We start from the raw sequence: 13870 nt of genomic DNA, 5'->3' as shown, positions 1-13870 counted from the left end.
GTTTTTTAATTCCCACAACTACCTGGTGGCTCACAACCATCTGTAATAAGGTCTGGTGTCCTCTTCTGGCCTGCAGACAAACATGCAGGCAGAATACTGTATATATAAAAATCAATAATAATTAAAAAAAACCCACTTCATACATTTTAAAAGAAAGTAGTTTTCTTGAGCCAGTGAGATGGCTCAGCAGGTAGGGGAGCTGTTGCCAAGCCTGACAGCCTTGCTTTGATTCCTAGGCCCCACATGGTAAAAGGAAGGTGGCTTTTGGAAGTTGTCCTCTGAGCTCCCCAGACTTCCATCACAAAGAGGTACCCATCCACACTCAATAAACAAATAAATATAATATTAAAGAAGTCATTTTCTTTTTAATACATGTAAGAAGAATAATGTGCAATAAAGTCACTCACTTGTACATGTCATTAAAACAGAATCGAAATTGTCTGGGTATATGAAAGGGAAGGTGAAGGGAGCGAAAGAGGAGAACACATGTGCAAATAAGTCAATACATGTAATGTACATGTATGAAAATATAGTGACTGTACATGACGTACATATGTGTAAATATAGTCAAGGTACACAATACGTTTGTATGTAAATATCTTTATGAAACCCATCACCATATATAATGACTATCATGACAATAGAATAACATGTAGAGAAAGGTGGGGATTGTTACACGGACAGGCTCGTGTGCTTCAACACTGTCTTCTTCCATTTATATTACTTTCTTCTCAAAGAAAATGCAGAAGAACAGTCATGTGCCTACAGCCATCCAGACACGTTGCGACAACTCCTGCTTGCGTGGTTACACCCAGCTGCCCACTCCCGCCGCGCTGAGGTTGTCTTAGGGTGGTCCGGCATCTCAGCTTTGACGCTGCTTCTGGCAGAACCAACAAAATCAGAATTTTCTGTTCGGGAGCGACAAACACAGTAGCGTAAGAACGGCTATCCCATACATCAATTCATCTATGCTGAAGTTTTGTTTATTTTTTTCTAAGTTATTCTTAATTTTTATGTGTGCTTTTTGTGGGTGCTTTACCAGCATGTATGTCTGTGCGCATGTGTGTGGTGCCTATGGAGGCCAGAGCAGGGCATTACATCCCCTAGGAGTGAGGTTACAGGTGGTTCTGTGCCAGCTTGGTTCTTGCGAGAGCAACCAGTTCTCTTAACTCCCGAGCCATCTCCCTAACCTCTACCAATGTTAACTTAGTGAGCAGTAATCAAAGTTTATTTCAGCAAGGGAGAAGGTGAAAAAGCAGAAGGTGCGGGAGGATGGTCCCCAGAGCAGAGGGTGGACTGGGTCGAAATTTTCTTCTGCTCCTCTTCCCTTTTCTTCTTCTGAGTCATGAGCCAGGTATTGTGACTCACACCTTAATCCCAGTAGAAATTTATAACGCAGGACCCCTAGGTACCCTGACGCCAAGAAAGCAATGCTGGACCAGGAGTCCTCTTCCCTGATTTACCTTCTGACTTCTGCCTCTCATGCCAAGCACACTCTTTCTCCCTCCTCACTGCCTCCAGCAACAGGCTGCTCATTTCATCCCATGGTTGTCCCCACAGACCGTGAGAACACTGGGTGCAGTGGGGGACACTTTCACCCAGCACCGAGAAGTGGGACTGGAGGGTTACAGGGGCTTCTGTCAGCTGGTCTAACCCAACTGATGCGCTCCAAGCCCGCGAGCACCCATCTCAGCATCTCAAAGGAGTTTCAGGGCTCCCAAAGATGACACGTAAGGCTGCCTGTTCTCCAGCCTCCACAAGCACATGTAGGAATGTGCTTGTGCACGCGCACATACGCAAACACAGACATACACATTACACGTATACATACACACTCATTTTTAATTTTTTGTTTTGTTTTTCAAGACAGGGTTTCTCTGTGTGTTTCTCTTTGAACTCACAGAGATCTGCCTACCTCTGCCTCCCTGAGTGCTGGGATTGAGATCTGCCTGCCTCTGTCTCCCTGAGTGCTGGGATTGAGGTCTGCCTGCCTCTTCCTCCCTGAGTGCTGGGATTGAAGGTGTGCGTCACCATCACCCAACTACTTAAGTTTTTTTTTAAAGCCTAATCAAGATAAAGTAGTAATGTGGCTGGCATTGTGACACCTCTTATCTCCCACTCCGGAGGCCAAGGCAGGCAGATTTCTGTGAGCTGGAGGTCAGCATGGTCCAAATACTGAGTTCCAGGACAGCCAGGCTGTCTATGTAGAGAGACCCTGTCTCAACAGCAAGAAGAAATGAAGGAAGAAAAGACAGGCAGGCAGCAGGCATGCAGGCAGACAGGCAGGCGGCAGACAGGCATGCATGCAGGCAGACAGGCATGCAGGCAGACAGGCAGGCGGCAGACAGGCATGCAGGCAGACAGGCAGGCGGCAGACAGGCATGCAGGCAGACAGGCAGGCGGCAGACAGGCATGCAGGCAGACAGGCATGCAGGCAGACAGGCATGCAGGCAGACAGGCAGGCGGCAGACAGGCATGCAGGCAGACAGGCATGCAGGCAGACAGGCAGGCGGCAGACAGGCATGCAGGCAGACAGGCATGCAGGCAGACAGGCAGGCGGCAGACAGGCATGCATGCAGGCAGACAGGCATGCAGGCAGACAGGCAGGCGGCAGACAGGCATGCAGGCAGACAGGCAGGCGGCAGACAGGCATGCATGCAGGCAGACAGGCAGGCGGCAGACAGGCATGCAGGCAGACAGGCAGGCGGCAGACAGGCATGCAGGCACGCCTTGTGAAAATGCGACTGCTTCTCCGTTCCTAGAACACTTTATCATTGCTTATTTCATCAGCGCAGTTTCTGTGTTTCTTCAAAAGTATGAAGTTAAACTGCTAAGAACATTTCTTAATTTAATAATCTTAATTTGCTTTTATCAATCTCAATTATTTCTTTTAATGTTTTAGAGGTAGATTTGTTCTGTTCTGTTTTGTTTTTATCATCCAAAACAGATATTTACTGCAGACCAACGGAATATTATCAGAATAAAAGTGTTAATTTTTTAAAAATTATTTTATGTGTGTGTGTGTGAGAGAGAGAGAGAGAGAGAGAGAGAGAGACTGGAGAGGCCGAGAGAGAGAGAGAGAGAGAGAGAGAGAGAGAGACTGGAGAGGCCGAAGGACTTCAGACACCCTGGAGCTTGAGCTCACGTGATGCTGAGGCTGTGCGAGGAACTGGGGTCTGACAATGACACTGACTGTTCTCAGCCCTGAGCAGCCGATTCTCCGGTTCCTAAAAATGTTAATTTTGAACAATTTATTCACTAGTCAAAATGGTCTCTCAGTATCTTTTATTTTTAGAAAAGTTACATTTATCTTTTATTTGGAATTTATAGTGGATACGTGCACTGCCTGTGGTAGTCTTGTTCTCTCCCTCCAGCACGTGGGTCCCAGGACTGAGCTCTGGCCGGCAGGTCTGGCAGCACTGGCCTTTACCCACTGAGCCATCTCCAGGGCAGGACGTGCACAGATACACTCTAGTGTGCAAGGCAGAAAGCCCCTGCTCAGGGACTAGAGAAAATGAGGGGGTGTTTTGTTCTGGTGTCTGGGAAGGGGCTTTGCGTTTGTTTATTTTAGACTGACTGAGTCTCACTATTTCAGTAGGTAGCCTAGGCTGACCTGAAACTCTCAGTCCTGTCTTAGCCTCTGGAGAAAGAATCACCACGTCTGGTGTAGATTTGTTTGTTTTTGTTGTTTTGAGATAGGCCTTGAACTTTCCATAAAGATCAGGCTGGTCTCCAGCTCTCAAAGTCAACCTGGCCTTTTTTTTTTTTTTTTAGGTTTTTGGGGCAGGGTTTCTCTACATAGTCAGGCTGTCTTGGAAGTCACAGAGATCCACCTGCCTCTGCTTCTGAGTGCTGCGATTAAAAACAAACAAAACAATGCCTGTCTTTGCTTGCTTGCTTGCTTCTCTCTCCCTCTTTCTACTTGATATATCTTTTGTAGCCCAGGCTTTCCTTGAATTCCTCATGCACCTAAAGCTGGCCGTGAACTATGGATTTCCATGTCTCTACCTCCCAAATTTGGGATTAAAGACCTATGGCACTGCCATGCCCAACAGGAAGGGATTTTTACAGACTAGTCAATTAACTAAATTCTTCAGTGAAATCAAAGTAAAAGTTCGGTGCACCACACTTCATACATGCATACAGCCATGCTGAATGAAGAAGTGGGATGGATACAAGTTCTAATCAGCCTGACCTAGCGAGTTCCAGGCCAACCAGAGCTCCACAAGAAGACGCTGAAACAAAATTTAAAGCAACACAACGAAGAAACTTAAGACTGAAACTCTCCAAATTCATTTAGGAAGAAAGATGACTGATAGTCAGGTGAAAAACTTTCATTTTGTCTGTTTGGGGCACATATGTAGAGTCCAGAGGACAACCTGAGGGAATCTGTTTCCTCCTTCCACCTGGTGGGTCTTACCCACTGAGCCGTCTCACCGGCCCGGTGAGAACCATTTACAGGGAATTAAACAGATTAGAGGGGGCTGCCAAAGAATGAGCCGAGAAGGATGACTGCTGACCAGTCATGGGATGCTGAGAGCACAGAAGCGTGCCAATGCAGTGTTTCAGGATGCAGGCTTGTTAGTGTGTCAGCCTCCACGCTCACGTCCAGCCCAAAGAAAGAGAAACGAGGCCGGCAAAGGGAGAGGCATCCACGGCAAGATGTCTTCCATGGCACCAAAGAGAGGGTAAGGCTGAGCAGGATGCAGGGAACTGGGTGGGATTAAGGTCATCTGATGGCTTGGCTTTTTTTTTTTCTTTCTGTGAGATAAGATGCAAAAGTAGATCCAAAAGATGTAAGAACTGGAAATTTGAAAGGAGCGGGAAAATGTAAGAAACAGTTCTTGTGTGCAGGCAAAGCAGCAGCTGGATCAGGGAAACAAAACAGCCTGGCACACACAGCAGATTAGAGATGAACTTAAGTGTTTCAGCCCGACTTGGTGGAATTCTCCAGCGGCAGTAACATTCCATACGTTTGTGCCGGGCACTAAACACAGGTTGCCTGCTTTCAATAGGTGACTAATTAAAAAGTGACGAAGACACGTAGGAGTTGGATACAATGCTGCAGACAATCTGAGCCTGAGGCAGGAGCATCCCCAGAACCCAGGATGTCAGGGTCAGCTGAGCAACAAAGAAACAGAAGGAGCAGTGGGCGAATGCGTGTAAACCCCGGCACTTGCGGACTGAAGCACTGGAAGCTAGAGACAGGAAAGTCACAAGTTCAAGGGCATCCTCAGTTCTATAATGAGCATGAGACCATCCAGGAGATACTACCGCCCCTCTCCACACACACACACACACAGACACACACACAGACACACACACACACAGACACACACACACACACACAGACACACACACACTCACACACACACACACACTCACACACACAGACACAGACACACAGACACACACACACAGACACACACACAGACACACACACACAGACACACACACACAGACACACACACACAGACACACACACACACAGACACACACACACAGACACACACACACACAGACACACACACACACAGACACACACACACACAGACACAGACACACACAGACACACACAGACACACACACACAGACACACACACACACACACTCACATACCTCAGAGCAAACTGAGAAACCAGGGGCGGTGGCTCAAGCCTGAGTTCCCGCAGCACTGTGAGTGTAATGCATGCTGGGTCTACAGAGTAAGACTGGAGGGCTAAGCAGGCGAGGGAGCCTGTCTTGTAAAGAGCGCTCATTGTTTGCTTTAATGATAGATATTTTGTGTATACACAAGTTCGAAGTATATACAAACACAAAAGAGTGGCATGTGTATTATAAACATGCATTATAGTTATCTATATAAATCTGTTGTCTGGCAAAAAGCTTTATTTCAACTATAGATTAGGTGTGTTAAGGATTTTCTCTGAGCACAAAGACTAAACTAACTGTGAAATTAATCATTTTCCAGGTGCGTCTAGTGGGACATGCCCATTACCCCAGCACTCAGGAGGCAGAGGCAGGTGGATTTCTGTGAGCTGAAGGTCAGCCTGGTTTATACAGCGAGAGCCGGGCCTCTCAGGGCTGCGTCTTGAGACCCTGCTTCAAACAACAGCAGAAACAACAATGGAGTCTGTTTTCTGTGTTCGGCTCCCTCCTAACCAGTGTGAAGATGCTGCAGATCTTAAAGTGCCCACAAGAACCGGAACCCCTGTGGGAGCTCTCGGGCTGTTATGTTATGAACAAGTTTGTACCCCTTGATTAAAGTGCCAAATGTCTTCAGGGGGCTTCTAACTTAATACCGATAAAAACCTTAAGGATGTGATGAATATCTTTAAACATCTAATAAAATTCTGTGAGATGGTGATGGATCTAACACTTGAGAGAAGCAGGCAGGAGGAGCAGGAGTTCAAAGCCAACCTGAACTATTTGAACCCCCCCCCAAAGGGGAGAAGGGGGGGTGAGAGAGAGGAAGAGGGAGAGGAAGAGGAGAGGAGAGAGAGAGAGAGAGAAGAAGAAGAAGAAGAAGAAGAAGAAGAAGACGAAGAAGAGGAAGAGAGAGAAGAGGACAGAGGAAGAAAGATGAGAAGAAGTAGGGAATGGGAAAGGGAACAGAGAGAAGCCAAGATGGCAAGGGAGACAGGGGCTACAGGGAGTGGGCGTGGCTTGTCTCTTAAAGTGACAATTATAACATTCTCTCTTTCTCTCTCTGAAACCTTGGTTTTAAAAGAATAATAATAAGGGTCTGGAGAGATGGCCCAGAGGCTAAGAGGTGTTCTTCCAGATTCAATTTCAGCACCCACGTGGCAGCTCACAGCAGTCTGTAACTTCTGTTCCAGGGGGTCCCACACCCTCAAGGACAAACATCCAGGCAAAACACCAATACACACAAAATAAAAATAAATAAAAAAAACCCAGCAAAATCAGAGGCTGGAGAAATGATTCGGCTGTAAGGACATGTGCTGCTCTTTCCAGGGAACTAAGTTCGGTTGCCAGCACCCGCAGCAGGAAGCTCACAATTGCCTTAGATTCAGCTGCAGCTCGTGTGCACAAACTCGGTTTCACTCACACTCACTGATGCGCGTGCACACGTGCACACACACACACACACACAATTAAAACTAAAACTTAGTGGTTATGAGGCTGCTCTTCCAGACTGCCCGAGTTCAATCCTCGGCATCCACATGGCAGCTCACAAACGTCTGTAACTCCAGTCCCGGGTCTGATATTATACACGCTCGCATCCTCTGAGCCATCGCTCCAGTCTCCATATGAGACCTCAGTGAATCATGAAAGCAAAACAGAAAAATAGGACTCAGGCACTTAACTTGGTGACGCAGCATTTGGTTAGCAAGTACAAGGTCCTGGCTCCTGCAGAGAGGGTGGGAGCGAAGGAAAATGAACTGGACATGCAGCTCAGCTTCAGCTGAATTCTTGCCTCACAGGCTTAGGATCCTGGTTTCCATCCACTCCACGGCACCACACGCCCCCGGCACACCTCCCACACAACACACAAAGAAAATTGAAAGTGACAGAAAGGTATGACACATTGTTTTCCCCACAGAAATCCTCCAACATCACTTGCTGCTCTAAGTGGATTAGCCTAGAAGAGGTGTCAGGAAGCTGAGGATGCAGCCGGGCGGGGCACAGGATTCCACTGACTTCCTCCTTCCACATCACTGCTGAGTGAGGCTACCGGAAGCGTTCTTCCCAAGAAGTGATCTCCTAAAGAGAGTTTCTGCATGATGGACAATGGACACAGCAGTTTGGAAGGGATTCTGTGTCAAAGGTGGAGTTGGATTTCAGTTAAAGGCAGAATGGAATGAGGAAGACTGGGACAAATGTGGATGGGGGAAGGGAGCGGCCTGGTCAGTGGTCAGGTGGGTCAGAACGCCACCATTTGCATCAATTTGTTACCCTTGAAAGGGTCTCACTGTGCAGACCAGGGTGGCCTGGCCCTCTCAGAGATCCACCTGCCTCGGCTTCTTCGGTGCTGGGATTAACGGAATGCACCCCCACACCTGGCAGAATACCATGCTCATTTGAAGAGAAGAAAAGAGAGGGTGAAAGCAACTTTTGAGGGTGGATCTCTGGAAACTCAGGCTTCGGATCTCCCTGCCTCCAACTTGAGGGTGCTGGGTTGTAGATATGGACATAGATACCCTATCTGGTTTAGAAGCATATTTTAAATGCTTAATTTAAAATTTTAATTTAATGCTTTAATTTAATTTTTTAATTTATTAACCACTCTTACTAAGTGCTAAGAGTAATTTATTACTTATATTTTATGTTTATTTGCTTATTATTTTTTGTTTATTTTAAGGCAGGGTATCATGTAGCCCAGGTTGGCCCTGATCTCCTTACTTCATTGTCCAGGGCCTGGGATTATTATGGAGGCTACCACAGTTGACTTAGAAGCACATTTTGAATAAGATGAATGAGAATTATTTAATCACTTAATAGATAGGGTGTATGTAGCCCAGGCTAGTCTTGGCCCTCTCACCTTACCTCCTAAGTGCTAAGATTAGAAGTGTGTGCCCCAACACCTGGTTGACAAGAAAGCAACATAGAAATCTTTTCATAGCCACGGACTCTGAGAAGGGAAAACGGCCTGTAGGGTGGGCTGTGGGTGGGGCTTTTGCTTTTGATACCTTTATATTCTTAGAAATAAATCCTATACATCGAACGCGTGCCACACTTGTCATTGAGAAGTCTGTCTTAACGGCGCGCGTGGTTCCAGAGCGGCTGCTCCGTGAAAATAAGAGATAGGGCGATGTAGAAAGAGGAAGTCAGCGGAATCCTGTGCCCCGCCCCGTCTGCATCCTCATCAGCGAAATCCTGTAACCCGCCTATCCGCATCCTCATCAGTGGAATCCTGTACCCCGTCCTTTTGCATCCTCATCAGTGAAATCCTGTACCCCGCCCGTCTGCATCCTCATCAGCTGAATCCTGTGCCCCGCCCGTCTGCACCCTCATCAGTGGAATCCTGTACCCCGCCCGTCTGCATCCTCACGTTATCCTCAGCTCACATTTCCTGAAGTCCTTTCTCCTGCCTTCCTGCAGGCTAATCCACTTAGATCAGCAAGTGATGTTGGGGGATTTCTGTGGGGAAAACACTATACATCAAGGCAATGTGCTGCATACAGCACGTTTAACTGAGCCGGTCTTCAAGGCTCGGAGTTGTGCTGAGGGTCAGCAGAGCACAGTAAGAAGTGACAGACTGAGTGCGATAAAGATGGCGGGCATGCTATTAGCGGAGCTAAGTCTCGACGCCAAGGGTTGATCTGCAATATTTCTGGGATCAGTTTGTTTACCTTATCAACCCCTTTTCCCGAGTCAAATGACTGCAAGCGATTTCAACAAAAGCATGCAGAGAATGTGAAGAAATCAAAGTCGCCCTGTGATGTGGGCTACCTGTCCAGGGAGGCCGTCTTTACCCAATAGTCAGCATGTTTTTATTACAAGATATAAAGGAATTGGGACAGTTTAGGTCCCTGAGAATTGTCCTTAAATCGAAGTTGGGACTTGCGATGGGTACTGGCTGAGCGGGACCTTGGGAAGTTATCTTAATGTTTATCTTACATAGGCTCTTATAATAATTACTGGATTCCAACAGGTGACGTTTGTGTACTTGATGTAGGGCTAGTGTAAACACTGAGAAAATGGATGCTGTAACGTGAGCAGACTATAGAGCCACCAGCCACTTTCAGAAAGGTCCTTGCTATTAGGAGGCTTATATTGGTTTTATTCAAATTTCCCTGGGTTGGTAAACTTGGCTTCCGGGTCAAACTTTCCCTTAACTTTGACAAGTCAAATTGCACTACTTTATCAAGCTTACTTATTTACGACCTGGATTTTTATAGCAGGGGCCTTTGTGCAGAAAGCCAAGATAAAGGGTGGCTAACTAAGGACTTGTGTTTGCATTTTGGGGGGCATCTTCTTTGTGTATACAGGGATCCTTTTGCTACTGTGAAAAGCGCCCCCATTGTCTTTGTTATTTATGGAGGAATGTGGGGGGGGTAATCTGCGATTCCTCCAGTCCTCCTAAAGGCATTTTACTGCTGTAGTACAAGGTGAGGTTGATCAACACACACCAAAGGCCACTTTAGCATATCAAATCCTTTCACAGCCTGTTTCAGTCACCGTGCATGAGCTTTGGAGAAGCCTCCCACTGTACTTCCCTAGGTTCCTCTACCAGACATGCCTTCCAGAGCTCTGATGGGAAAGAGTGTTAATGCGTCACAGATCCGTGCACAGAAACCTTGGCTTTCTGTCTCCTCCTCTGATAAATGTTTATTACTGACTTGCTCTTTCTTCGTTTCCTCTCTGGGGCTTTCACCGGGTTTGAAAAGCATGTATTAAACAATAGACATAGCAACCATTCTTTACACCAGATGAATAGGCCCATAAAAGCTACAGTCTACAGACCAACTGAATAAGCTAATTTAGCAAATGCCTGTGTGCCTTACCCAGCTGGGGGTATCGCTGTGGTAGGTTTTTTTTTCCCCTTAAGACTACTTTAAACGAACCAAAAAGTTAAAGTTAATTACAAATGAGTGTCAAAATATCTTTCTTCCTTCCTTTCTGCCTGCCTTCCTTCTGCCCTTTCTCTCTCTCCTTCTTTCTTTTTGTCTGAAATGACTTAAACTTGGGCAGCATTTGAGACTAATTGAGCTAGTAGTGTTCATGGATGTGTGCTGGAAAAGCCATCGGCCTTTTGGTGAGTGTGAAAAATGCAACGGGGATGGACAAAGTTTGACTCGGGACTTATCCTTAAAACTACAACCATCAAGACCAGCACTGAGAAGGAGGCTGGAAGCTGCCTTGCCGCTGATGGTATTAAGTTGATTTTATACATTAAGCTTGAAGCAGTGCGGCTGCTCTGTCACTGTTAACGGGCTGGCTTAAAATGTCCAAATGCTTCCAAACCCACACTGATCTAATAAGAAGCCTGCACTTGGAGCTTCCAGTGTTTCCAAAATACACATTTAAAGATCCTTTTAGGATTGCATTCTCCCAGTGCTAGATTTTCTAAATTGTTAAAATGTTCAAACACACGCAATGCGTTACCCTCATAACCACTCAGACTCAGCAACCACGAGCATCTTCCCATTAACCATCCCATTGTCTTCCTTAAACAAGAGCAGTTTCCAAAGGCCACACCCTCTCATTCTTGCATGCACAACGTGTCTCTAAAGCTTTTGCACCACTGGGAATCACGATCCCATTACAGACTAGGACTAAAAGTAGAGAGTTGGGGACAGAGCTACCTACCTCAGGGGAAGGGCACGCGGGCGTGGAGTGAAACGCATCTCCTCCGGAAGCAGTGGTGTCTGTGTAATTTTCTTTTCCTGGGGATATTAACTGAAGGAAAGAGAAATAAGAACAATTTAAAAAAACACACAGCGATCATGGTTATCCGGAGAACATAGATCTGCTCTGTGGTTATGTTCACATGAGGTTAAGCTGTAAACAGATTATTGGGGTGCACAGACACACTGGTACATCCCTGACACCCCTGGTTAGCCGGAAGATCTCTATGGGGACATCCTCCTGGTGTAGTTGTTCCACAGCGTCCTTAGACTTCTCATCTTATTTAGGAAACTCAGGCTTCACAAAGTCATTGTCCGGGGCAGTCTGTGTTTTGGAAAACTAGAAATCCAATTTTTGTATTTGGGAGTGAGTAGCAATTGCTACTGGCAGTAAAAAAGGACCGGCTACTTTGTAACTTTTTCCTTATGTATGTAAAAGAGTTGACGTGGGGGAGGTGTCTTCATTTGAATAACCTGGGAACAACCAGAGTTCTAATTCAAAGGCAGTATCTGACTTTTCAGCCCAGGGCGCACCAAATTCCATCTAGCCAATCAGCTCTGTGGTGACAGCCAGGCGTGTGACTATTGTCATCTTTCCGTTGAAACTTGAGGCTGCGGCTTTATGTGTCAGAAAACTTATAACTGATGAACGCATTTGGACCGCGAGTTTACGTCTCTTCTTCACGAAGTTCGTCGTGATAAAGAGCCAGAGGCGGCAGCCAGCCTGCTGGTTTATCATCTCACAATGTTGCATCCTGATTTTACAGGGCACCAACCCAATTCACATTGCCCGCCTCCAATCAGCAGCATGCTCTCTTAATACCCTGATTTGGACCCGCCTTTTACCTAAATCTAGGTTTATTAATAGACCAGCATTCTCAGTTCTTTGTACTTGTAAGGACAACATACAATAGATTCAAGATTGATTTTCTTAGAAAAATTGTAAACTATATATCAGTATTTTAAAATGCAGCTACTTAGGGGAAAAAATGCCTAAATTGTATCCCTCTGCCCTCCCCATGAGATAACTAACGTGGTTCAGAAATTCTTAGTTATTTCCCTCAATACTTTTAATTGCTAGTGTACCTAAATCACTCTCATTATAAACAGGAGGCTTAGAGACCCAGAAGTACAAACAGGCAAACAGACAAGCTCCCCAGGCCAATGATTCAAAGACCTACCTGGCTTCTGTTCGGTGATAAAAAGAAGACTCATTGCAAAGATAAAAAACACGAAAAAATAATGCTGAAATCTCATTTTTTTCTTCCTTTTTTTCCCTCTCACACACAAGTGAACAAGAGCTCTCCAAGTAAAGACGCAGTCTGTAAATACTCTGAGCAGTATCTGTCCGGCTCACCCCGCATCCTACAGACAGACTTCAGAGGGCTGCCAGCAGCTTTTTCCAGAGGAGGTTAATGATCACATCACACAAGGTTACTGGTGCCCTGGGCTGTGATCGGAGCTCACGCGCCTCAAGCCCCTCCTCCGTTCCTCTCGGCTTCTCCGGTCACTCCCCTTTATTTCCATAAGCAAATATTGGTGAAGAGGACCTTTCAGGCCCGCAGCAGCTTCAGTGGGAAGTCTCCTCTGACTCCGAGTCAATCTGTTTACGAAGGAAAATGTAAAGCAAGGCACGGCCCGCTCTTCTCCCTCCATTTGCATCTGTTTAAACTTTGCATTGCCCATATTGGTCCCACATGCAGAAACCGGTGGAAATGACAGGAAGTTTCTCTTTTGTCCTCTCGCAGAAGGAATGCAGAGCGTTCTTTAAGATTCCCAAATGCTCGGTGCCAACTCTGTGTTGTAGTGCTTCCTCTTTGCCAAGCCTACTACAAAGTGGGGGCTATTTATATTAAATCTCCAAATGGCTTAATTTGTGTGGGTTTCCATCATCAGAGAGTCCCGCAGTTTAGGGTGTTCAGAAGGAAATCTATGAAATGTTTATCTTTTTATTTAAGTGCAATTTAAAAAGTAATGGAGATCATTTTCATCTGCAGACATCTAAGGGTTTTCAGAAGTTCAGGCAAGCAGGGCCCAGACAGAATCAGTCTCTGTTGTAAATGTGTGCGTGGTGGAGTGTCAGGTAACCACAGGCACACAGATTATATCCACATTATAGATGGAGAGAATTTTTAGTTCATCTCCAGAGAAACAAAGGGAGTCTAGTTTTGTCTTGCACACATACCAAGAGCTCCTGTTTAAGGACTTTCTTACCTGTCATAAAAAGCTCTTATACGTGAGAATTATTGTAATTATTCTAAGCCAGAAGGACACGTAGCTCTACTCTGAAATAGTAACAGACCCAAGATTTTAAACCTAGAGTGCATGTGAGTGGTTGTGAATGATTATATTTTGTTATATTTGATCTATTTGGTGTCTTTAGAGTCAGGTGATGGGCACATATAACCTTGGACTTCTTAAGGTTTGAAATTCAAATGCAATTTGTTTTGATCTTACAAATCAATCTGTAAAATTCCATTTCTGCCTAGTTATGCATTGCAGTTTATACAGAATGTTCTCTAAAACTCTTTAAAACATTTTTTAAAGTTATTTAAGAC

General features: G+C 45.7%; 1 protein-coding gene across 2 annotated transcripts; it reads right to left on the bottom strand.

The window, feature by feature from the left end:
* Positions 1–345: 345 nt before the first annotated feature.
* On the bottom strand, positions 346–12784 carry Apela (apelin receptor early endogenous ligand). 2 transcript variants are annotated; one of them, XM_085680582.2, is made up of 3 exons: positions 12494–12784; positions 11275–11364; positions 346–880 (listed from the first exon to the last, which is right to left on the bottom strand). In XM_085680582.2, exons 1-2 carry the CDS (start codon positions 12567–12569, stop codon positions 11276–11278), a joined length of 165 nt encoding a protein of 54 aa, XP_085536708.1. In that variant the 5' UTR covers positions 12570–12784; the 3' UTR covers positions 346–880; position 11275. The 2 variants fall into 2 exon arrangements, with proteins under 2 accessions (XP_085536708.1, XP_048298689.1); XM_048442732.3 differs by having other exon boundaries at positions 346–908; positions 12494–12782.
* Between the last annotated feature and the right edge of the window lie 1086 nt (positions 12785–13870).

This window comes from Myodes glareolus, chromosome 23 (assembly GCF_982192425.1).
Source record: "Myodes glareolus chromosome 23, mMyoGla1.1, whole genome shotgun sequence".
Lineage (NCBI taxonomy): Eukaryota > Metazoa > Chordata > Mammalia > Rodentia > Cricetidae > Myodes > Myodes glareolus.
Note: the sequence above shows the minus strand (reverse complement) of the source record. Positions and strands in the feature narration are given on the sequence as shown.

Excerpts from the sequence above, each read along its gene's own strand:
- Apela (XM_085680582.2), bottom strand. The coding sequence starts at position 12,569 with ATGAGATTTCAGCATTATTTTTTCGTGTTTTTTATCTTTGCAATGAGT. Across the intron at positions 11,365-12,493 it reads TATCACCGAACAGAAGCCAG|TTAATATCCCCAGGAAAAGA; the intron begins GTAGGTCTTTGA and ends TCTTTCCTTCAG.